General features: G+C 34.7%; 1 protein-coding gene across 1 annotated transcript in view; it reads right to left on the bottom strand.

The window, feature by feature from the left end:
- Positions 1-26,661, bottom strand: part of U2af50 (U2 small nuclear riboprotein auxiliary factor 50) — a 69,125-nt gene that overhangs the window by 12,573 nt on the left and 29,891 nt on the right. Inside the window, exons 5-7 of the mRNA XM_089086441.1 lie at positions 24,847-24,985; positions 21,992-22,071; positions 4,806-4,928 (exon numbers count right to left, since the gene is read on the bottom strand). Coding sequence (XP_088942567.1) covers positions 4,806-4,928; positions 21,992-22,071; positions 24,847-24,985 — 342 coding nt within the window. The remainder of the gene's footprint in view (positions 1-4,805; positions 4,929-21,991; positions 22,072-24,846; positions 24,986-26,661) is intronic.

The raw sequence follows: 26,661 nt of genomic DNA, 5'->3' as shown, positions 1-26,661 counted from the left end.
TTAAGATATCAGATGAAGAAGAAAGTTCTGTGCGTGTCATATCTGTTTTTCTAGTCAAAATTTATTGTAAAGCTTGGTTTAATGCTCCGAAAGCGCATCTTGCACCAAAGTAAGATTTAGGTATTTTGCATAGTCTGTTAGGCTATAAAGAATATGACAACGACACTGCAGAAATAGCCCTAGCCAAATTTTTGAACCATTTGTGGTATTTGAATGCAGACTTGGTGGGATTATCTTTTTTTGATCTCACCATTACAGACGACGAAAAGTTGTTAATGGCTAATAAATTGCTCAGTAGCACCAATGAACCATCTGGGCATACTAGGGCTGTAAATCCAAAAATAAAGGAAGAAAGTTCAAAAAATATAGTTGATGGAGGATTAGAAACTTTACTGGTCAAAAAAACCTTTACATTCTTTGGTCAATTTGACATAAAAACAGATTTTCTAAGAAAATACCCTAACACCTGGTCTGAAAGTAATGACTTCCAAAGAGGGATTGAAAATTGTCAAAAAATTAAAAGTAGTTAATGGTATGGCTGAGCGTGGTGTTAAATTAATAAACGACTTTAACAACCTTCTGACAAAAGATGAAGACCAAAATCAATATTTCCTCCAAGTTCTAAGCAAATACCGAGCATTAAATCCTGACGTTTCAAAAACTACTTCAACAAAAGCTCTAGAATAGATTAAATAACATTGTAAAAAAATGTAAAATTATCAATCATGACTGTACTACGTCTGTATAATTTTTTTTTTTGCCTGTTTTGTGTGTATTATATACCTGACTTTTATTTTTCAAAATAAAATGTGTCATTAAACTTATCAGTATTATTTTTTTATTATATTTCTGTTTTAAACTAAAAAATATACCAAAAAAGCAGAATTTAACACTTAATAACAAAACAAAGTACGCTCCTAGTGGTACCAGGTTACGTTTTTGGGAATAAATAATGTTGTGACTCGGTTTGACTTTAAAAAACCAGGTTATGTTTTTGGGAATAAATAATGTTGTGACTCGGTTTGACTTTAAAAAACAACAATTACGTATAGAATACGAATTTTGAAGAATAATATTGGCTTTCTTTTGAGATATTAAGCGGGTTTTATTATTTACTGTTCTGGAGTTATGGCTCGATATGCCACAGATTTTTAGCAAAAAATTTGATTTTTTTCAACGGCACGGGTTAACGTCATTTAATCGAACTCAAATTTCGACTATCTCTATATCTGGAAAGGAGAATCGTTGTGTGGGGTTAAGGTAAACAAAATTCCAAAAATTTTCCCCTATCTATGAGATCCCGTCACCCTAATGCACATTCTTTACTTTTAAATTACCAAGACATTAAGTTTTAAATTGATTCTGTGCACAATTTCAGGCCCCACTTCTAAGTCCTTAGACAACTCTAATCCGTCACCGCAAATTTTCAGTATATTAGCATAAACAACGCATCTTTTTAGATATCACATAACCTGGTATTTGAGGGTTTTCCAGCTCCATTGGAAATGAATGTTCATCTAACTCTGAAAGCTATTTTAGAAAGTTATTAGTTGGTATTTATTTAGCATGCTTTTAACTTATCGATATAGTCAATATATAATGTAATTGATATAACTGATATCATTTCTGACTATAAAAAAGATGATTATGTTAACATCCACCGACGCTGGTGGTGAGCCATTTAGTTTGAAGAATCGATGCTCTTAATGACGTGCGGCAAAGCTAGGTGTCCTGCGTGGTCTTCCAACATTCATCATAAAATTAGCATCGGTAGCTTTCTCGATCATATGATCATATTTTATAAATTTTTGGATTATCCATTAAAACTTTTGGCCTTGTTATTTTTAATCCCTCCCCCTTGTGTAGGGAAATGTGAGTCCATTTGATGGACTGTGCACAGCGTTTAGGGAACGTCTACCTCTAAATCTAATGGTGCGAGATATTCATTACTTTAAGGAGAATTTTAGGGTACAAGCTAGTTTGCCAAGGGAAAACTTTCATTTGGTTTCCCCAGTCTCCCAACAGAAATCATAAGCTACTAGTCCCCCAGATGGAACACAACTTAGAGAACTTCTAGGTCAAGTTTCTTAGGCAATCCACTTTCCTAGGTTTAACTTTCACTTCGTTTCAACAGCTTCCCGACACAAATCATTAGCTTATTTTCCCAAGCTACTTTGACACGAAATAGCACTTAAAACAATAATATCAATCCCAGTCCGTCGACAACAAACCAAAAATTCTTGTCGCTATCAATGGGTCGTGTTTGAGAAATCCTAACCACTTTTGTGTCGGAGAAATCCTAACCCCTTTTGATCTGAAAAAATCTAATAAATCACCTTCTGTTTTCAACCGAGACTGAATAATTCGTCCTATAAGGCCGCCATTCCCAGGGAGTTTTGTAAAAGTATATAAAAAATACTGAATATATTAAAAATTACGATTAAAAGTTAGATAGAATTTATATGTTAAATAAGTGAATCTACTTTCCCTTCTTCTTTTTAATACCCATTGCAAACATTTGTTTTGAATATTTTGAACTCTTTTTTATACCCTTTTTATTAATTAACTAAAAAAAACAAGTTTTTTTTAACTGAAAGTAAGGAGCGACATTAAAACTTAAAACCAACAGAAATTATTCTGTATATGAAAGGGGCTGTCCCCTCTTCAACGCCTCGCTCTTTACGCTAAAGTTTTTTATTGTTTTAAAAAATAGAGTTGTGAGACAGAGTCAAACTTTAGCGTAAAGAGCGAGGCGTTGAGGAGGGGACAGCCCATTTCATATAAGGAATAATTTCTGTTCTTTTTAAGTTTTAATGTCACTCCTTACTTTCAGTTAAAAAAACTTGTTTTTTTAGTTAATGCCTCAACGTTCATAATGTAATGCTGCTCAGGTTTTGGCTCAACATAAACGAATAATGAAGACAACGTAGCCCTATTACTTTTCCTTTTTTGGGCAATAGCGCTCTATCGGCGAGTCTTTTAGACGTAACCTACGAATTGACTTACGTAACAGATTTCTATATTCGTATGTTTTTATTACGCATATTAGGGAGTTCGCTCCCTAGTCAATACCTCGCTCTTTACGCTAAAGCTCGAATTTTGTTCGAATCGCAAACCCCTGAATCACAAAAGCCGGTTAATTATAATAGATAGCTCTTTTGAAAGTATTAAAAAACTTTAGCGTAACGAGCGAGGTATTGACTAGGGGGCGAACCCTCTCATATACGTAATAATTTCTGTTCGTTTTAAGTTTTAATGTTGCTCCTTATTTTCAGTTGAAAAAAACTTGTTTTTTTTTTATTTAATTTCTGATCGTTTTTAAATAATGCTGCCAAATCTAGCGCTCCCTTCATGGAAATTTTCCTTCCCCCTAGGAAATATCCTCCATGGAAAGATCCTCCCACGTAACCCCTACTCCGACCCCGACCCCCCACTAAAAAAAATTCCTCCTGAAAACACCTGTATACTTCCCAATAACCAACACTACATGTAAACAATGGGCAATGTTTATAACTTGCAGCCCTTCCCCCGGGAACTGTGGGGGATTAAGTCATCCTCAAAGACATGTTAATTAGATTTTCGACTATGCTGAAAAATATGGCTATCTCAAAATTTTGATTGGGTGAATTTGGGAAAAAAATGAGTGTGGGAGGGGGCCAAGTTGCCCTCCAATTTTTTCGGTCACTTAAAAAGTGCACTAGAACTTTTAATTTCCGTTCGAATGAGCCCTTTCACGATATTCTAGGACTACTGGATCGATACTATCAACCCTGAAAAAAAAAAAAAAAAAAAAAAAAAAAAAATCCACATTTTTGCAGATAGGAGCTTGAAACTTCTATAGTAGGGTTCTCTGATACGCTGAATCTGATGGTGTGATTTTCATTAAGTTCTATGACTTTTAGGGGTTCTTTCCCCCTTTTTTCGAAAATAAGGCAAATTTTCTCAGGCGCGCAACTTTTGATGGGTAAGACTAAACTTGATGATATTTGAAATCAGCATAAAAATATGATTCTTCTGATGTATCTATTGGTATCAAAATTCCGTTTTTTAGAGTTTCGGTTACTACTGAGCCGGGTCGCTCCTTACTTACAGTTCGTTACCACGAACTGTTTGAAATAGTATTTTGTTTTACCTACCTGAATAAACCGTCTTTACACTTTTATTTCTCAGAGTTTTTTTTTATGCTTTTTAACGCTTTTAACTATTTCTAACATATTAAACTTTTTTTGCTATTTATTGGCTTTGAAGTGTGTATTCGGCGTATTTGGGGTTGTGACATCCATTGTTCGAAAATGATTCTTATATCATTTAGATTAAAATTTACTATTATTTAAAATCATGTTGTCTTTTTTTTTAACTTGGGGGTTCGTCACAAACGAAACTTGGGATATTCTCCGTGCCTCTTGGATATTGAGTACCCTAGGGACCGAGTAAAATCCTCAGTACCAGCTCTGTCAAAACATAATGAGCAAATTTGATTTTGTCTCAGATCGTTTGCTTTGACATCCATATTTAATGAGTAAATTACGTCAATTCAGTTACATCTCCCCAACTTTGACAGCAGTTTTTTGTTGCATTGTTCACTTTATCTATTTGGCAATTCAAAACGATATGCGACATCAGTATCCAGGATTTTTGCTCAGGAGGGTGGAGATATGAGGAAAAATTACAAAACGTAAAAAGAATTGGGTATATGTTTTTTTTGTTACTTTTTTCCGGGTCGGACAAAATTTCAGGAGGAACGGGTTCAAACCCATTAACAGCCCCCTGGATACGGCGTGTTTGCAGGAATAAAACAACTGTACCTGATCTGTTATTATAGTGTCAATATATTCACAAAAGGCATATCCTTTAGACAAACCAGTTGCTGAATCCTTCACCAAGTTAAACGCCTTTAACTGACCGAATGACATCAACAGTTCTTTAACCTATAAATGAAAACGAGTTAGAAAGTACAGTCGAACCTAATTGTTGAACTAAAATTAGTTGTGTTTTAATTTAATTTTGGCACCAATCCAGTGATGAACACCACTACTAATTTACACAAAATGCTGCGAAGATTTTGGCGTCAGGAGTAATTCCAGAAAAGTCATACAAATTGTTCACTATGTCATAAATTTCTCTAATTATTATTCCACAAGTTACTAATATTAATACCATTGTCATATGTTATAAATTTATGACTAAAATTCTAGATAATAGGCTTTTTGCTCCCTAGGAAAGTAGTTGAGTTAGCTACTACTATTACTACTACTAACAACAACTAACTGCAGCACCAAGACACCCGAGACCAACACGGCTACGCACACTCCTCCTCAATCCCAGTCTACCCAAAGCCTCCCTCTTTACACCATTCGACCCGCTTGGCCCAAGACAGTTGGCCGACAAGGACACTCTTAGAACATCTGTTACCCTCAGCTAGCTATACAAAATTTCAGGAGCAGATCAAGAGCCTTATTTATACGCTCCTCTCTACTCTTTCCCTTTGTCCATCTATTTCCCTTTGACTGTAGATTTTAAAAGCACAATTTCAACGATCTAAGCCATATTAGGAGTTTTTTTTTATTTAAGAAACATTTTTACAAAGTAAAACTGTCAGTTTTTTACTTTTACAAAGTAAAAGTAAAAAAGTCAGGGTTCACCCAGCGTTCAACAAAGCTTATTGCAATTAATTACAAGTATTCCAAGAAATTTCTATCTGTAAAAGGACGAATCACAGCTTACTTAGCTCTGAACCACAAAAAGGAACTAATTAATTACAATAGGTTTCAATATGTGCTCTCAGTAATTGCAATTACAAAAATAACAAAAATCAATTGCAATAAGTTTATTGCACGCAGGGTTAGCAAAAGTTTGAGACAAAGGAATGTATCTACGAATGTATCTACTGGTCCCCCACGTTAGCAGATTATAGTTTATTAAGAGTTCTTTTTTGTCCTAATGCTAATGGAATGTCTCGCATCCAGAATTCGATGCCTCTTTTTAATTAGGGTGCCATATTTGTCCTGTAAAATGACTCTGGTACAAAACAGGTTGCTTGTATAATTGCAAATCTAACCTGCGGGGCTGCAAGTATCATTCCCTGTAACACCTCCCCATCGCAATTAATCTTTATGCTTAGTCGAAGTATATTCCTTAAATAGAAATGCGAACTGTCCTTCCTAAATTCCTGAAAGCTTCATTCACTTAGCTAACTCAACTAATTTCCAACATAAGAAAAACCAATCATATAGAATTTTACCAATCTGATTTAAATTTTATTCTAAAAACTTCTGAAATAATAACTATAGAGATTTTGTTAGATGTCGAGTTTGGACAATCTCTACCAATTTTCAGAGAATGCTCAAGCCACTCTTGCTGTAGAAACTGTGAAAAAATTCTCGAATTTCCATTCAAATTAGTCCTTCCATTCATCACTAGATCAGCACTAAAACAAAACTGGAATAGATAAGGAATTATTATTTTCTAGTCCTGACTCGACAATTTCTTCTTTCTCGGAATAAGAAACAAGTAGGAATCAGAGGGCTCTGAGCCTATACTAAATAAACAGCCCACATTAAAGCTTTAAACATTTTCGATTTGGAATGATAAATCTCATAGTTTTGAAAAAAATTCAAAGAGTTTACTTTAGAATTTAATTTTCCAAATGTCCAAAAACAGTTGTATTTTTTTAATATATGCTATAAGCAGTTATTGTCTCAAACGGTCTAAAACTCGAATCAATTCATATTCTTGCAAAAAAAAAAAGATGATAATAGAAAATATGAAAAGAATGAAATACTATTAGATATAAATTGGAATTTTAGAATTATAATCCTAAAATTAGAATTTTAGTATACAAAGGTGAATACAGAAAGAAAAAAAATTATCAGGAATAGCTGAATTTAAGCAAAACTTGCCTTCTTAAATCAAGCAGTCGCTCAAGTTTCAGAACCTAATAAAGCTAAAACAAAATAGATTCGGCCTTAAAAAATCCTCCCTGGGATAAGGGAAGATATTTAAGTGACCTTTATTCATCCAGAGCTGAAAAAGAAAACCCCAGCCTTCGATTCTCAAGACCCAGAGCTGAAAAAGAAACCCATTCCCACCCAACCCAACCATCTGGGCTGAAAACCCTTGTTCTGGTGTTGGTCGAGGTTCAGGCACTCGTACCTAGGAACCTGAAAAATACAGACCCTTTAGTTTCCTGAAATACGAAATAAAAAACAAGGGTAGCTTAAAAATGACAAAACAGTTATAAAGCGAAGCCGTCTTAACTATAAAAAATGCATTATAATATTCTTGTTAAAAAAAAAAAAAACATGTACTCTTTCCTTTGGATGGTATTAGATGACTTTTTTTCATACAAACTCAGCTTCACTAATTAGTTTACGTGAATTTTTGGCATCCTTTGACCTGTACAGTTTTTACATATAAGAGTTTTTTGTATATACTGATTTGTGTACGTTATGATTCATAAATGTTTGTTTTTAAGACCATATTCAATGAATATGATCTTTAGGACCATGTTCATTTTAGGGACCACAGAGGAATGGTGAATATCGGCGAGAATATCCACCACTTTTTTTGTTTTTCTTGTATGTTAGCCAAATTAAGTTTCTTTTGATAGTTTTCTTCGCGGTAAGTGTTATGAATAGCCAAGGTACAAAATAGTAAAAACTTAGAATTTAAAGAAAAAGAAGAAAAAAGGTACAAACTAAATAAGGTCATTCTTTTCCTCTCAAAGTAAAAGCTGCAAAGCGATTTCTTTAATAAAAACAAATTAGATAAACAAAATAAGGAATATAAATGTTTATAAAAGAAAAGGTACTGATTGGCCTTCCAGATGAAGGAGGACATGGGCGAAGATATGTTAACTATTAATAACCAAATGACAAATTTATCACTATAATAGTCTAGAATATCTGCATAATCCTTCATTCTGGTTACGCCTATTAAAAAAACGTCTCTATTACTTTGTTTTGACGTCTAGGATTAGCGTAACAGCGTAATTTTTTTCTCTTCCTTACAATAGTTACCGATGGTTTTTGAAAAGTAGTGTCAAACAGCATTCACAAATATACGCAGTCATGTATGTGTGGAAAGACACACATGCTGGGGTAGAGCACCACCATGCACTTTGGTAGGGTGGGGGACGATGCAACCAAGAGTTTTTTTTTTTAAGAAGATTCAAATGGGAGAATCTTTGATATTCCTCCCTTGGTACATTTTTTAAATGTATCCTTCATTGAAAGAGATAAAATCGCTCCTAGCCCCTCCTTTAAACAACCTATTCACAGAACGGAATTTGAACAAGGACAGGATAAATTATGCTGCTTTTACGCCGTAGTAGTGAGTAGTAATAGGATTAACGACGCTTCTTGACTACTAAGGTACCTGCGTCGGCCCTGCAGTGTATTGCTACAGCGAGGTTTGATCTTTGGGTCTCGTAATACCAAGCTAAGGTCAAACCCACTGCGCCGCTACAGGACAAAAAAAAAATTGTGACTGAACCCGGATTTGACCTCGGGGCCTCCTGCCTTTTATACCGTAACTTTTAATAGCTTTCCTATTTTGAACAATTTGGGCCCTCTCCCTGTAAAGCAAAAACCTACGTGCTTGTCCACGAGATGATAGTGAGGTAAATGAGTTTTTTTGAAATATGGTGGTTGTGAAGTTAGAAATAAATTACTGAAGATTGAGAATATAATTTTTGCAAAAGAAGAAATACCTAGCGATTTAAGGATAACTTCAATTATACCCATTTATAAGAAAAGTGATAAGATTAAAGTGTTGTAATTTAGAAGCATTGACTTGGTTGCTGTAGGAAGACAACAACCGAACCTGCATACTAGTTTAGGTACGTAGAGTAGTTCACGTACGTAGTGCAAAATGTCCCTAATGTAGCTCTAACCCAATTAAATTTTAAAAAATGACATTAAGTTTTATGGGTATCGGTTTTCTATATTTAAAGTATATTTTATACAATAATAAACACATTAATAAATATCATCCAACAATATAAACTTAAAATATATATATCTGATTACTAAAATAACTCATAATTTATCCCTTATCGTCAAAAACAATTTGCTTTATTTATACGGCCTGGCATCGATCAAACTTTAACTCTTAGATTAATACTTGAAAAGTGCCTGAGTCATCAGACCCCTTTAGTCCTAAGTTTTATAGAATATGAACAAGCGTTTGATTCAATAGCTACAAGAGCTTTAGCGAAGGTCTTATCCTTGTATGGTATTAAGTGAAATAAAATATCAACTTTGATTAGATGTTCTATTAAGAGGTCTTGTCAGATCACTTAAAACTTAAAACGAACAGAAATGAATCGGTACATAAGCGGGGTTCCCCCTCTTCAATCCTTCTGTCTTTGCGCTAATTTTTTTGTGTTTAAAAAAACCTCTTATTCCAAATCAATGGCCGTTGTGTTTCAGTTGTCGTTCTTAAAGAATTGGGACCAAAAGGACAACTTTCTACGAAAAGAGCGAGCGATTGAGGAGGGACAAATTCTATCATATTTCTGTTCGTTTTAAGCTTTCTTGTTGCTCCTTATTTTCGGTTGGAAAACGTCTTTTTTTTTTCTCCGATCGTATTTCGTTTCAGGCCAGGAAATCCCTCTCCGTGGAAAATTACCCTTAGAAAACCTCCACTTCCTAATCCGTATATATCCCAATAACTAACACAATATATAAACAGTGGGGAAATTCCATAGCTTACAGTCCTTTCCCAGGGAGTTGGGGGGGGGGATCATGCCATTCCCAGAGACACAGTTATTGAATCTTTTAGTATGCCGAACAAACTAGCTACCTAAAATTTTTATCGAATGTCTTCAGGGAAAAGGGGCGTGGGAGAAGGGCTAGTTGGCTTCCCACATTTTGGTCACGTAAAAAGAGAACTGAAACTTTTAATTTCCGTTTGAAGAAGCCCTCTCCCAATTTTCTAGTAAAATTAGTTCGATATGATCATCCACGATGAAAAAAAAAATAATAAAAGAAATAAGATAAAACAAACATGCATTTGTATTCTTTCTTCTGGAAAAAAAATCCACATTTTTGTAGATAGGAGCTTGAAACCTCTACAGTAATGTTCTCTGATATTCTAAATCTGACAATTTGATTTTCAATTTGAAGATCAAATGAGTTTTTCAGGATCTTTCCCCTTTTTCAAAAATCACTAAAATCTCAGGCTCGTAGTTTTTGCTGAATAATATTAAACTTAATGAATTTTATATATTTGGAATCAGCACTATTTGAGCATTAATCGTTATCCCTTTTTTACAGTTTGCGTCGCTATTGGGCCGTTTAGCACTTTACCTTTAGCTCGTTACCACAAACTGTTTGATATCAGATATATACAATAAAATGGTTCATGCTACATACGAAAACAACTTTACTGCAGTTAAGGTAAGAAATAAGTTTTAGTAGCTGGTTTCGCATGACAAAGTTGTGTTCTATTCCTTTTAGATCCTTTTGAACGATTTTGCTCTATGGACCACGGCAAAGCCCATGGGAGAGCATGGAATTAAATGCGAAAGTGAAGTTCACCTAAACTTACATTATGCTTATGATTTGAGCGTTGCAGATTAAAATGTTAGCAAAATGAATAATGTACTGGAAATTTGGAGGGTACAAGATGCAAGAATAGGTTGAAAATTAATAATAAGATCAAGTCGTTGAGACTAGGAATAAATGAAGGTGAAGAGACGATGTTGGATAAGGAGAAGATAACACCAATTGGATAGCTTCACTTCTTGGATTATTACTGCTATTAAAGACGATGCAGTGAATATATTTAAAGTCGCTGAGACTAATACTAATGAAGGTGAAGAGATGGTGTTGGATAAGAAGAAGATAACACCAATTGGATAGCTTCACTTATTGGAATATTATTGCTATTAAAGACGATGCAGTGAATATATTTAAAGTCGCTGAGACTAGGAATAAATGAAGGTGAAGAGGTGATGTTGGATAAGGCGAAGATAACAACAATTGGATAGCTTCACTTCTTGGAATATTACTGCTATTAAAGACGATGCAGTGAATATATTTAAAGTCGCTGAGACTAATACTAATGAATGTGAAGAGGTTATGTTGGATAAGGAGAAGATAACACCAATTGGATAGCTTCACTTATGGAATATTATTGCTATTAAAGACGATGCAGTGAATATATTTAAAGTCGCTGAGACTAGGAATAAATGAAGGTGAAGAGGTGATGTTGGATAAGGAGAAGATAACACCAATTGGATAGCTTCACTTCTTGGATTATTATTGCTATTAAAGACGATGCAGTGAATATATTTAAAGTCGCTGAGACTAGGAATAAATGAAGGTGAAGAGATGATGTTGGATAAGGCGAAGATAACAACAATTGGATAGCTTCACTTATTGGAATATTACTGCTATTAAAGACGATGCAGTGAATATATTTAAAGTCGCTGAGACTAATACTAATGAATGTGAAGAGGTGATGTTGGATAAGGAGAAGATAACACCAATTGGATAGCTTCACTTATTAGAATATTATTGCTATTAAAGACGATGCAGTGAATAAGATAATAAGATAAGATATTTATTTCAAAAAATGACTATCACAAGCCCCGAAGGGCCGAATTCGCATTTCGGGGTCATATAATAAAAAAAGACATAGAAATAGCACAACAACCAAAAAACTGGTTAAAAAATGCTAAAAACAACAAAATCAGAAAGGCAAATCCATTCATTATTCTAAAAAACAAAAGGGTTCAAATTCAATAAAGATAGAAAGGCACAAATTAAAACAAAACCAAAAAAAAAATTGAGATAAAAATATTGCTAAAAAGGTTTAAAAGAGAGTATACAAAAGGGGGCGAGAACAGAAGAACTAAACGGACACAAACATGGGTATCACAAGTACAAAAAAAAACAAAAAAAACTAGTGGTTTATTTGATTAGGAATGAAGGGGAAAAAGGTTTTTTCATATCTGGAGGTTAAGAAACGGATGGAGGCCAAAATAGGGATGGGTTCAGATAGAATAGGTGACTGACAGTGTCTGGATGGGGAGTATCTTTTGGGAAAAATGTTTTCCGTGCGAGGGTTTATTATTGCATTTTATGCAAAATAGAGGCGTAGCGCTCCTCTCCTGCGCTCAAGAGTTTCCAGCTTGGCCTTTTTTAGAAGGAGTGAATATGGTACCAAAGTTTCTTTAAAAATTATTCTTAGGGCTCTTTTTTGAATAGATTCAAAACTATCGGATTCATAACAGGAGATGCCAGGATGCCAAACTAGACAAGCATATTCAAGATGCAGGTAGAAAAAGGAGGTATAAATCCTTTAAGAATGGTATGGGGGGATGTTAGATTTATTCAAGAGCTTAAGGAGAGACGTGGACGTATAATCTCTGCGGACAATATCTTTCACATGGATATCCCACTTTAAATTAGAGGAAATTGTAACCCCAAATAATTTTAAGGAAGACCACACAAATATATGGGCAGATAGGGTCAAGGAAGGCGGGAATAGATTTCAAGAAATTTATCGTAATTATATTTGACTTAGTGGAATTTAATTTCATATTGAGGTTCTAAGCTTCATCCGAAATGTGGGATAGAATTTCAAGGGCGTAACTTTTAATATTCCTGTGCCATACTTCGAGGATCGACAAGTCATCCACGTATTTCCACCTTTGGGGGAACTCCTTACCAATATCGTTAATCATGACTAGAAATAAAAGTGGTCCCAATAAGGTTCCTTGAGGAATTCCACAATATATAGGGAGGGGGTTAGAGAAAATATTTTTGTATTTAATAACTTGGGATCTATTTGAAAGAAACGATAGAACAATATTTACTAACAGAGGATCAAGTTTAAAGTTAACCAGTTGTGATCGAAATAGGGTGGTGTGGTCAACCAGGTCAAAAGCTTTTTGGAAATCAACTAAGACAAGGTTCAGCCAGACATTTGGTTTATCAAGGTTACTTACGATGGTATGCATTATGTGCACAAGGTAATGGGTGGTGGAAGTTTTCTTTAAGTTACCAAGCTGCCGGGTGTCAATACGCGGACGAATTTTATCCTTAAGCCAGTCACAGAGGAAACCTTCATAAAGTTTGGAAAAAACAGAAGTGAGCGTAATGGGGCGAATGTTGGCGAAAGTCAGACTGGCAAATTTTTTGGGACAGGTGTTATAAAACCTTGTTTCCAGCAGCATGGGAATTTGCCAAATTTTGTGATGTGGTTGAAAATATTTGATAAAGGCTCAGCAATTTTGTCCGAAAAGGCTTTAATTAAGCCAACTGGAATGTCCACGGGACAAATACTTGATTTTCTTAGATTAATAATTTTATTTATAACATCAGAGGTAGAAATAAAGGTGAAGGAAGTATTGGGAGGAATAGTTGGACTTGAGCCAGTGAAAGGGGGGAGACTTTGCACGATGGAAGCAAGGTACAATTTCAGATCGTTGGCAGTCTTATTAGGGTGTTCAGGGAGATGAAAATCAGTTTCGGAAGGACTTTTTCCGCATATTTCTTTAATTTTTCTGTAGTGGCTTGTTAGAATATAGATCTTTGACTTTATTATTATAATAATTAGAAGCTGCTTTTCTTAATTTTTTCTTCAGGAAAAAATATATTTAAAGTCGCTGAGACTAGGAATAAATGAAGGTGAAGAGGTGATGTTGGATAAGGAGAAGATAACACCAATTGGATAGCTTCACTTCTTGGATTATTATTGCTATTAAAGACGATGCAGTGAATATATTTAAAGTCGCTGAGACTAATAATAAATGAATGTGAAGAGGTGATGTTGGATAAGGAGAAGATAACACCAATTGGATAGCTTCACTTATTGGATTATTATTGCTATTAAAGACGATGCAGTGAATATATTTAAAGTAGAACAGCCAAAGCCGTGGGTGATTTTGTAAAGTTAAAGGAAGTCTTGAAGAATTGGAAGATAAGTTCTTCCAAAAATTACGCTGTTGAGTTACCCCCATTTGGAGTAATCACAAGGGCCAGTCAATCCGAAATGCAATGAAAAGGCACTCCTTCATGATCAAGGCAGCTCCCCAGTCAAAAGACGTTTGTAATCACAGTGTGGATAGACAGAGGAAGCTCGAAAGAGATTTACTGTTTTCTGGACAGTTTAAGGATGTCCTCCACGCTATTCTTGATTGGTTGTTCGAACTTGACCTGCCTCTGATGAAAGACGAACCTGTACATGGTGACTTAGATACTGTCATATTCCTCAAGAAAGAGCAAAAGAATTTTGAAGATGAATTTAACGCTGGACTATTACAAGTCAACCAAGTTCGAAAAACTGCAACCGAATTGCTAACTAGTGCAAAACCAGAAGATGATATTTCTGCTCAAAACAAGGTCAAGCAGCTAAATGACTCATGGAATACAGCTTGTTTTGAACAGAAGCAGCATGTTACGGTGTCGCACTAGTTAGTAATTTGTAAGATTTTGGGTCACCTCTCTGTGAATTGTCTACTTCTCTGTAAAGTTGTGTACTACTTTGTAAAGTGTGACTTCTTCTCTTTGGAGTCTTATGGTAGCGTTGGCCTATTATCTGGGTTCGACCGGTGGAGGATGTCTTGAGTCTCTAACCATCACAAAGTTTATGTTTAGAGTATAAAATGTTTATTTACAGAATTCGAACTGGTTCAAGAAATCTAAATTGATTACAAAAATACTCGCAATGAGGGGAATTTTCAACTTTGCCAGATATCGCCCCCTCTTGGTCAATCTGGCCTTCTAGTTTTCCTGTAACGTACCCGGCTTCACAGAGGAGTCTCCAGACGATTGAGCTTGAAAACATTCATAGGCTTTATGATCGAAACTTAACATACATTTGACATTTTATTAGTGGTAGGCCTACTAAGCTGATACCATTAATTGCAATAATCCGGTCACAAATGTTTAGTTGAGTAAACCTATCTGCGGCACCACCTAGCATAAAATTTGCTATAACAACTGTTGGAAGCATAGAGCTCCATCCAGCCTCCACAATTCCTACGCCAAGGATTTCATTCCTCCCTTTTGGGACAATGGCCTCTTTCTGAAGATCTTTCCTTGAAAACATGGCAAATTAATCTCCAAAAATTTCTTGTGATTTTTGCATCTCTGGCCTTCAAAACTTTCACATAAGCCGCTTGAAATGCTTGACCAATCGACTGAGTAATGAATCGGGCTTCTTCCAATTTAAAGATATGGCAGATCATTCTCGGCGTTTTACTTATCCTTGGGCCATCTTCTTTTTCAACTAATTGAGATCTGCTTCGGGCCATCAGAACAACTAAATCTCTTATACCAGCAATGTGGGATATTGTTCGCAAAGCGTGATCCATCATAATCTGCTTGAGTTCCATATTTAACACCATAATCTTCTCAATAGAAATAAATAAATCTATTTCTGTAGTAGGTTGTGGTTCATCATCTTTGGCCTTTATTCTAGAAATAGCTACTTTGGCTTGCATCATTCTATTAACTTTACTCAGTTTACCTGAGTAAACTAATTGTGTTGACCCAGTGGTCTGAAAACGAATGCAGTATGTCATCTGCAGAGTCTGATGAGTCATTCTTTTTCCTTCTGATCCTTCCTCCCAGGGTTCAAAATCCCTGTCGTCCAGAGACCTTTCCAAACAGAGACAAGAGTATTTATAATAAGAAACCTGACCTTGTTAAGTGTCACATTTCATGAAACGTTTCTTGTTGCATTGTCCAGGGAAATAGAATTCTGGCAAGTTACATCCTAGAAGTATTCGGAAGACAACTTATTTAAAAACTAAAGTGCAAAAACGGGTAGCTGGTAGTCATGATATTGTCTAACATTTAGAATACTTAGCTCTCAATACTTGGTTTACACAATTTGAATTCTTTTTTAGTCACAATATAAAGTTAAGCTATATATCATACAGCTTATAATAGCTACATATTAGCTATAGTATATATATTATATATTAGTTAAGGGTTTGGACTAGAAATGTTTGTTTGATTTTCCAGATTGTACCTAGACCACTAGAAAGTTTTGGCTGATATTAATTTTCCGTGTTTCTTCCAGTTAAAATTGTAGCTGATGTGGAATCACTGGTAAAAGAGGTCGTAATGTTGTTGAATAACTACTAATAGACGGACCTTGAAGTTGATATTTAGATCAATTTGGAGTCTTTTTTTTAATACTTAGACGTTTGAACCGCTTTCCAATTACACTGGAATCAGCCATGTCAAAAACTGTTGGGTAAAAGCTTTAGTTACACCAAAAGGGAGAAATTTTTGTAGCCTCTGTTTTGGGAGCTTGAACCTTGGACTTGACGCTCCACCTCTGTTTGCAATTCCTCCTCCACCAGTTTCTCCTGGTTTGTTCTGTGATTAAACTTCGGATGCTTGGATATCGTGGAGAAAGATAACACATCTTGACTATTTTCAGAAATGATGGTTTAAAAAAGAAACAACAAAACCATCATTTCTCACAATAGTCAAGACATAGTGCTCATTGATCTCGTCAACGATTAAGCCGAGGATGAGCTCAGCCTTGGCGATTCCACCGTTCCATTTACAAGCCCAGTACATGATTGGAAAATACCTCCGACGTATCTTTACCTCCTGATTTCAGTGTGTTTTTAGAAAATCAGGAGGTAAAGATACACTAGGAGAGTTGGATATGATTATAACGCAGAGGCTACAATGATGCCAGTAGTCAAGAATGTTTCTGAAACGTGGGCGCTTCGTAAGACGGAGGAGAATTGAAAAAAGTTGAGAAATTTAGGACAAGTTTTGTGGATGAAGGATGATAGTTTGCCAAAGATCGTAAAAAAGGATTTAAAGGAAATTAGAACTTCTTGGGAGGGTGCAAAGAGGGAGGTTTTGATTAGATTGGGGTGGAGGAAGACCGTGGGCAGCAAGACAGGAAGACAGTAGTAGCACCAGTAAGACAGCAGTGCAGTAAGTAGTAACAGTGGGACAATATTATTAACTATGTTTTATTTACGTTCTAACCCTCTTTAACTTTTTTTTATTTGGATCAAGTTCAACAGTAATTTACATATATATATATATATATATATATATATATATATATATATATATATATATATATATATATATATATGTATGTTCACAAAATACGTATAGCCATAAAACGTCCTTTAATTGATTAATACTACGTGCCACTAATGTAATCTTGTGCAAGGAGTATAGAGGAGAAAACATGATTGTCCGCTATTTCAGTGCACATGAAATAGCCGACACCTTTTCGGTGTCCGCTTTCGGTAGTCAGTTAGGACTTTAGTCCTAACTTACTACGTTGAGCACGGAGTTACCCCGCGCTCGACGGAGCTTACTACCATTAACTACAACTCACTGACTAAGCATATTTATTTTGCTCTATTGAACATGATTTAAACATCAAAATAAGTTTCTTATAAAATCGGTAAAAATAAAATCTTGCAAACCCAAGGAACTTTTGAAATTAACCAAAAATATTGCTTGGTTACACTAATAGATAAATATTCGCAAAATTGTCTGTCTGTAAAAAGAGAAATTATATCTTATCGGACTCTGAAGCACAATAAGCAAGTAACTAATTGCAAAGGGTTTCAGTAAGTGCTTTTGAACGCGATTCAATAAATGCAATTCACTATTAAGCGCAAAAATCACCAAAGTTAATTGCAATAAGCCTACTGAACGCAGGGTTAGTACATCCAGTCGCTGTTATCTAGGTACACTACCAGCAATGATATTTTTGAACCCTCTTCAATCTACCACCCAGATTTATGCGTTCATAAAGTTTCTACTGACCCGTAGACTCAAAACTTTATTCCCCCAAATTATACAATTAAAATAAATCATAAACCAAATTATATACTAAACTATTTTTAATTTTCTTAAGACAATAAATTTCAAGAAATTCAAATTTTAAATTGATGTCGTAGAATATTATGCTAAGTTTAATCATTGGCAATATTTATTAGTAGGATAATGTTTGGCCCATATAAAGAGCCTCTATTCGATCTATGTAGCAATTTTCGTTAATTCTAAAAAAGAATAGTACAATTTAAATAAAAAATATGGATAAAAATTATTGTAAGGTCGTTACAGAAATAGTCTAAACAAATTGTCAGTGTCAGACAAATTGTCAGTATAGGTATCAAACAGAGTACCATATTCTTGCAAAAAAAGCTACTTTCCCATAAAATGGCATAGCAAAAAGATTTTGTAGATGGACCAAGTAAAAAAATAAAATAAAAATAACAATAAAAAATTTAAAATCAACAAAACGAAGAACTTTGACTTCAATTAATAACTTATGAAGCATTTCTTACTTTTAAAATGTAAAAAAAATATAACTTTATACTGCATAGTATATCTTAATTTAACCAACCAGGGACTATATTGACAAAAACTAGCTCCACAGACGGTGGGGATTTCTGATCAATGGTGATTAATTTTCAGTTTTCTAAAGACTAGCGAAAAAGCCTTACGATGTTCAACAATTTCTCTAGTTTCGACAGTCTAGTCTTGCTCGTTTTAATAAAGCGTTCGACAAACTCAGGAGCCGAAACTGCAGCGAGTACCAAAGAGAAAAATTACCAGCACCATCTTATGTCGGCAAATTTGATAGACCTTAAAATTTTGCATGTCTTTTAGTATGAGTAAAATGCAGCGGAAGGTAAACTAAGCGGAATTAGGTCCCAAGTAGGCCCAGTAATTGAAAGATAATCGGTCTATCTAGCCTGCCAGGATTTTTCAAAGCTAGTCTAGACCTACATTGAGCAGACTGAATTTTGAAATTAAATAATGGTTGGAAACCAAATAATACTGACTAATACCACTTACAGACGAATTTCGGCTTTAACCCTATAGCATTGGCAATTAATTCTTTAGAATTTTTATTTGCCAAATAACTTGAAAAAATTTATTATGGACGAAACAGGGCGATCCTTTAAGGCAAAAGTTGCCATAAATTGCCCGAAGTCAAACTCCTATGTATTTCCATCTACTCGCGCAAACAAAGGTTTGCCCTATTTGCTTAAAAATTTCATTAGCAAAAGGGTAAATAGATTACAATTTTCAAAAAAAGACAAGGCTTTAATGTCCAACACATTAGTAATTTTCCATTTTTTCGCTTTTCTGAGAAATTGTCAAATGGGCCAGGCTGTACGACACACTTGAAATACAAAAAGAAATGTTAAACAGAATAAACACTAATGCTTAATCGAAAGGCCTTATGTTCTTAAGCTATTATTCTAATCAAATAACCCCTGTGTTCCTGTTTTTATTTTAATGCGTGCATTTTCCATTAAATAAGTGTCATTCTTACGTCTGAATTCATTTCCTTTGCTGTATTTCTCTCAGAAATTTGCTGAGATAATTCCAAATGGAACATATTGTGCAAGCTCAGCAGAGATGATGAGCTAAGCAACATTAGGTTGAAAAAAAATATCTGAGAAATATAATTGCTATTTAAATAGTTGAAAAAAATAAACAAAAGCCAAGCATAAAATTAATATTTCCTATGGAATATCTATGGAAATTGTTTAGGTTTCAAAAAAAAAAAAAAAGCACCTATCGAGGCTCTATTTGTGAAGCCAAGGAAGCCCGAGCACGAGGAAGTTTGTCTGTGAAGTCAAACTTCACAGACAAAACCCGTACAAGCGATAATACAACTGTGCTCAAAAAGTTTCTTAGAAAAGGTGGAATACAGCAAAGCTTCGAGAAACTTAACTACGGCCGCAAATACTCGTATGTAGTCACTATAAAACTGCTTAGATACTAAAATTAAAGCATACTATCCGAGGTATCTACAAAACAAAAAGTGAAAAGACAAGCCAAGTTAAAATATTTAGTAACCGAAGTTGATCAGTTTCTGTTGCGTAGTTAGAAAACGGCTGTAAGAGCCTCAATTGTAGCACTAAATATGTAAATTATCCTATTATAAAAGTACCTCCCGAGAAGTTGTAAAAAAGCACCCTGTTCGACTCAAAGATCTACACTATGCTTCAAGTTATTCAACAACAATAATACCAGAAAATTAACCTGAAAATGTATAGGAAGTACTAAGTTACCATCACAGTAGAAGTATATACCAGTAGCGAAATGTTTCTCCAAACATGACACACATTTCATAGCGTGCAATTTAGGAAGTTCTTAGACCATTAGATCTAGTTTCAGTTGCTACTTGGTTTTCCATCCGAAACATTTGTCATTGCGCGCGCAAAGGTGGGGTCATGAAGGGCGGTTTAGCTAGTGTGGTTTCAGATGTGTGTCAAAAATCTTCAATGCTGAGTATGGGACTTTTCGCTACTGTACGTTACTTCTATTGTAGTTACCATCATAATAAAATGAACATTGTGGCAAAAGAACATTTAACTAATTTTGGCTACCTTATAAACAGTGAGAATTAAAGATTATATTTAATAAGATGGGCGAGTGCAATGACTTAATCTGTTTTATGAAACATTATTTCAAACAACCTCCCTATAATGTCATATTTCAGATGAGAAAGCACTAGACTCAAGATCTATAGTAGAGATTATGGACAACTTTTAGAGTCGAAGATGGCAAAAGTGTAAAAAATCCCCAACCCAATATAACAGTTTTTCTTGAAAGTTTTACACAAATCGCAACTGGCACTTGCCAGATACAAAAAAAGAACCAAAACTGTGTACAAGACCTTGGTACTAAAATTCCATCAGTCATATAATAAGTTGACTGGCAATAAATTAGCATAAAAGAGCGGAAAAATTAGAAAAATCTACATAAATTACATAATAAGTAGTAATAATATAAATATTATTTGCATAATAACATATATCAGGTTAATTACATAATATTAATCAATTACATAATACGTAGTAATGAGATAAATAATATTATATAAGATAAAACTACGGTATACAATGATACCATTAGAAGTGACGTCACTTCCCACATCTTTCGAAGCAATGGCCGCTGAGGAACTTTAAACAGTTATTGCTTTAGGAGAACGATGAATAGAAGTGGCACATTGAGCATCAACAGCTGTTGCCCAAAAATATAACTTATATATATAAGAAATATATTCCTTATATTCCCTTTCATATCCTTAGTTTCAATTATTTTACTTTAATTCTATTACGCTTTATTTTAACTTGATTATAATTTTAATAAGTACCAAGGACAGTGAAAATAGAACTTGATTACTTGAATAGATTAAGTGGAAACTTACACAGCCAAGTCTAAAAGAAAATAAGGTAAATTGCAAATTCAATTTTTAATTAAAAAACTCCATAATGGTTATACAGTTTTAGTACTGACGGACGTCAAATAAAAAAATGAAGGGTGTGTGAAAAATCGGCAAAAAAATAAGCTAAAAACATCTGACAACAAACAGCTTAAGAAGGTGGAGATTTCTAAGAGGGTATAGTTGCATCCAGGAAAAAGTAACGCTGTTGCCCAAAAACAAACGATCCTTATTACTACACCCACACTACGAAAACTTTCTCAAAGGTTTAAAATCCCGCTAGCAGCCGTTTCACCACTTAACCTACCCAACTGTCTAAACATACCCACCGATCTAAATTTTCACTGGGGCATTTCGGAGGAGTTTTATTTGGCAGGTTAAGAAAAAAATTTTGTGGCACAGTTTGAGCTTTAGTTTTTTTTTTATTGTTTCACGTTTGGAGCTCTATATTTTACTAACAGCTTATATCTATCATTTTATCTCTTTGTTTTTTATCTGTTTATGTTTCTATTCTTACAGATTTTTGACTTCCCTTGTGCTTGGATTCATATTTTGATATGAAGCGGGAATCTAGCTTTTTTTATAGCTTACGGAAGTTACTCATCAATAATGAGTTATCTTGTTCTGTACTTAAAATTACCCATTATACCAATCGAAAGGGGGCTACAGGAAAAAAAAAAAAAAAAAACTCTTTAAATAAGCTATTCTAATGGACTCCAAGATTGAGTCAACAAATTTTTATAAATGGAATAAACAAGGTATAGTTCATAGATTTATATAGTCATTTTACCTGATCTTCGTTTAGATAATTTGGGAGCCCTCCAACGAAAACTTTGTTGGGCGAATCAGGAACAACAGTGCTCACCACACCTAAAAAAGAACGGAACATATAAAAACAAAGTGGAATACAGAAAGAATAGAAAATATTATTCTTCAAATCAAATACAACCAATTGAGCTTTCTATTCTAGAAGTATTGTGATATAAATATTTCATTGAATTACTCATATGTCACAGCATTCATACCTGAAGCGCTTAAGCGACTCACGAAGCATCGTTATTATACATAAGATAAACTTTCGCATTAAGAGGGAGGGGAAGAGGGGGGCATTAATTTTTATTCTTACTGTTGCTCTTTAATGTAAACTGACTTATTTTTCATTTTTCTTCGCTTTTAAAGTCAAATCCAGAGTTATTTTGAATAAGAAAAAGGACTTTCGCCTCCATTACTCTACCCTTGCCCTGAACCTTATTATCGCAATCCACAGAGACTTGGAAACTATCAATTGTTTTAATAATTAAATAATTTTATATCAAAAAATATAAAAAAAACTATCAGGAATAGACAGGTTTCAATTTCCCAATATCAAGGAGGCACACTTGTGCCTCTATAAAGAGGCGACCCACCACAATGTTAAGCGATTTCAGGTCCTAGAGGTCGCAGAGAGACGGCGGTGATCGCATTTTGTAGCCCAAGCTCAAACTAAGAAACTTGCAAAATTTCATCCTCCTCCGACTTTATCTTCATGGGGTAAACTGGGCCGGAAATTTCGACCCTCCCACCACAGCCCCCCGTTAACGTTGTCCGATTGGGCTGAAATTTAGAGGTTAAGCTTTCCTTAGGCCCGGAGGTTTATCCTCGAAATTTCAGCTTAATCAAATCACTCCTTCCCTATTTTCAAAAAAACAAATTTAGCCACTTAAAATTCATTTCGTTTTTTTATCCAAACCTACGGGCCACAAATAGATACGAATCCTGGTGAATTAGGCCTCATTCGAAGCAGAATTTTACCTGTTAGGGCCTTTTGATATTTTCAGACCGAAAAAATTATCCCCCGAATTAACATTTACGAAAAACCTCGTTTTCCTATAATAGCCCATGTTAATTTTTACCACCACAACTCCCCTTTAACGTTGTCTGATCGGGCTGAAATTTAAAGGATGAGCGTTTCTGGGGCATGGGAGTTCATCCTCAAGTTTTCAGCTCAATCGGATTACTTTTTCCTTGTTGTCTGATAACCAAAGCTCACATTTTCTGGGGCTTCGCGTTCATTAAAAATAGGGTTCGTTAACTAACAGACTAGTATAATTGGTGTATCAGAGGTCCTGTGGTTTATACTTCAAGTTATCGGGTGGTCCACTTAGATTGGAGTCATGATCAAAGCAAATTTCTTATATACTGAATTTAAACTGTAAAAAAGGAACTCAGTTTCCTTTTCAAATTATTTGAAAAAAATACGTTTTCTAAAGAGTTAAAGCGGCTGAGTTACAAGGTCGACCCTTAAAACGTACAGGGATTAGGAGGCACAGTTGGGGGGCTGTTAAAGAGGCTGAGTCACTAGTTTGAACCTTAAAACGTACAGGGATTAGGAGGCACCCTGTACGACGTGATTTGAGTATTCAGGAATTAAAAGCCTTAACACAAGAATGTTCAAGAGCGGGGGGTTTGGGGGCGGCAGCCCCCCAACTTTAACTCCTGACACGATCAGCTAACAGTTAGTCAAGCAATAATAAGTAATAAACTGTACAAAAACGTGCAGAAATTATTTGAAAAAAACTACGTTTTCTAAAGAGTTAAAGAGGCTGAGTTACAAGGTCGAAGCTTAAAACGTACAGGGATTAGGAGGCACAGTTGGGGGCTGCCGCCCCCAAACCCCCCCCCATTTTCGCAGCCTTTAAATAAAAAACAAAAAAGTTTTTTAAACTGAAAGTAAGGAGCGACATTAAATCTTAAAACGAACAGAAATTACTCCGTATATGAAAGGGGCTGTGCCCTCCTCAACGCCTCGCTCTTTACGCTAAAGTTTTTATTGTTTAAAAAAAGAGTTGTGAGAAAGTCAAACTTTAGCGTAAAGAGCGAGGCGTTGAGGAGGGCACAGCCTCTTTCATACACGGAATAATTTCTGTTCGTTTTAAAATTTAATGTCGCTCCTTACTTTCAGTTTAAAAAACTTTTTTTTTATTTAAAGGCTGCGAAAGCGGGGGTTTGGGGGTTGCAGCCCCCCAACTGCGCCTCCTAATCCCTGTACGTTTTAAGGTTCGACCTTGTAACTCAGCCTCTTTAACTCTTTAGAAAACGTAGTTTTTTTCAAATAATTACTAGTAAAGTCTGATAGTTGTGCTCAAGATATTTCAACTTCTAAATATATTTCTATTTGATCTCACTTGTCTTTTAAATAAATAATTTTAAATTAAGGCAAAATTTACCATTACTAGGGACGAACGGGTTAGAATTTTCGGTATTCCTAGTAAAGGCTGGTAGTAAGGTTTGAGACATCCCAAAGATAAATAAAGGGAAAGTCTAAGAGGAAAAATTTTTAGTTTTAAACAAAACCTGAAAACTGTTACCAAGTATAAAACTTTGAAAGTACTAAATACTAAGAAGTCGCAGGGTAAGCAACTTATGAAAGCCTATTATATTACCTCCTTTAATAAATTTGAAAACCTACCATACGTAATTTTGGGTCAATCAATAAACAAATCAAGGGAAAAGTAAACCTTAATAGGGACAGATAGGTTTGAACTTTTGTTATTCCCAGCAGATTGCGGTTGTGTTAAAGATATCCCCCTGGCCCAACATAATTGACTTTTTAACCAATTTATCATTTCAATAAATAACTTAAATCGAAAGAAAAGTAAACCTTACCAGGGACAGACGGGTTTGAATTCTCCGTTATTCCTGGTAAAGGTTGGTAGTCATGAGGTCGTCGTATCTTCAAACTTTGTCCTTTGAAATTAATACCATCAAATGCCATAGCTTGACTCGTTTCATCAATAGATCGGAACTGAAAAATAAAAAATTATATATAGGAACAGATAATCTGTTAATAAATAGTATCTTCTGGCGCCAAACCAATTAACTCCAAAGAGAGACAAATATTTTGGGCATTAAATACGAAATAGTTTTTTTGGATGGCCAACTTCAGTCTAAATCCAATTGGACTTCATGCTAAACCAAGGCCATCTATTTCTACCGTGCAAAATCATAAAGTTATTCATAGAAAAAATTGCTGTACTAAATTCTACTATTACGCCAAAATAGCACAATAGTCGTAGATGTCAAAATTTTGTTTCAACCGATCGATGTTCCGCATCGGCTAAAAATAAAAACATCAGCTAACATACAGAAAATTTCGAGTATAAAATTCCCCCCAGCGTATTAATAACGATCATATTTTTAAATTTCAAGTATTTGGAAAATTCCATCCGGGGAATATCCTACTTCTGTAGAATTTGTTCACGTGAAAACTCCTCAAAAATTTTCACCAAGCGGAATATACCCCTCCCCCATGGAAAATTCTACCCTACGGAAATAAATAAACTTCAACCAAATAAACTCCAAACTTCAATTAAACTCCAAATTTTTAACGAACAAAAAGTATCCTTATTTCAAAATTTGTAGCTTGGTATCACTAGCAGTTTTAATTCCTAATTCCTTTTCAGCAGTTTTAAGAACAAGGATCCCTCGTTGATTGGTTTTGTATGTTCCTTTATCTTTTGTTTGCATATATTGCATGTGTTCTTATGAAATTAAAAAATCTCCACCAGGCATAAGGCTTTTTTCAAGGGAACACGTTGTTGACAAACAGTAGTGAGAATAGATTTTGTAACAACAATTGTGGATCAATAATACTCTTCGTAAGAACCCGAGTTTTTACTACTGTTTGAAAAATGGCAATATTTTCAAAGTCAATCGTACACTGCTTTATTATTTTCTATTTGACTCACGTTTACTCTGGTAACTTCCACCGTTTACGTAATTGTTCGATTTATAATCAAATTCTGAAAGTTTCAGTTTTGTACAAATAAATTTGTCCATTGTCCTATGGACGGGAAAGGGGTAGATAATAAATAAACACATTCTCTTGTCTTATTTAAGGGAAGCGATCAATCTGATACTAAATATAACAACCTTTATGGCAAAGTAATATTTTTTTCTTCTAAAACTGTAAGAACAAAAAAAGGTTCCCCATTATATTCTGCTTCGACATTTCTTGCTCAATTTGACCTATAAGCTGTTTTATTCAAAATAATGGTCAATAAACCCTTTGTAGAACACAATTGTGGATCAAAATGCCCTGCCAGGACAATTTGTTGCTCAAAAACATCGCCAGAAAAGACCTATTATCAGAATGTTATAATCAAAATATTATCTTTTTTACACTTCCCCAACATTTTTTTTACGAGACTAAATGATTGTTTAACCTAGACTAAACAACTTTTAAATTAACCACCAACGAGAAAAATTTATTAATTGTAAGTTGAATTTAAGAGAGTAAATAACAGATATTATAGTACATGCGATACGATCCGCCTTTAGAGAAGCATATGTAAAAAAACGGTTTTGCCTCCTTCAAACCTCTTAGGAAACCTTTTGGTGTAACGTGGAAGATAGAGCACAGTGAGCTCGCAAAAACACATTAAAAATTCCAGAGGTAAATGAAAAATCTTCTGGGGGTGA

The sequence above is a fragment of the Artemia sp. Qi Xiang Cuo genome, chromosome 3 (genome assembly GCF_049724085.1).
Source record: "Artemia sp. Qi Xiang Cuo chromosome 3, ASM4972408v1, whole genome shotgun sequence".
NCBI lineage: Eukaryota > Metazoa > Arthropoda > Branchiopoda > Anostraca > Artemiidae > Artemia > Artemia sp. Qi Xiang Cuo.
The sequence above is the reverse complement of the archived record's forward strand: the minus strand, read 5'-3'. Positions and strand labels throughout refer to the sequence as shown.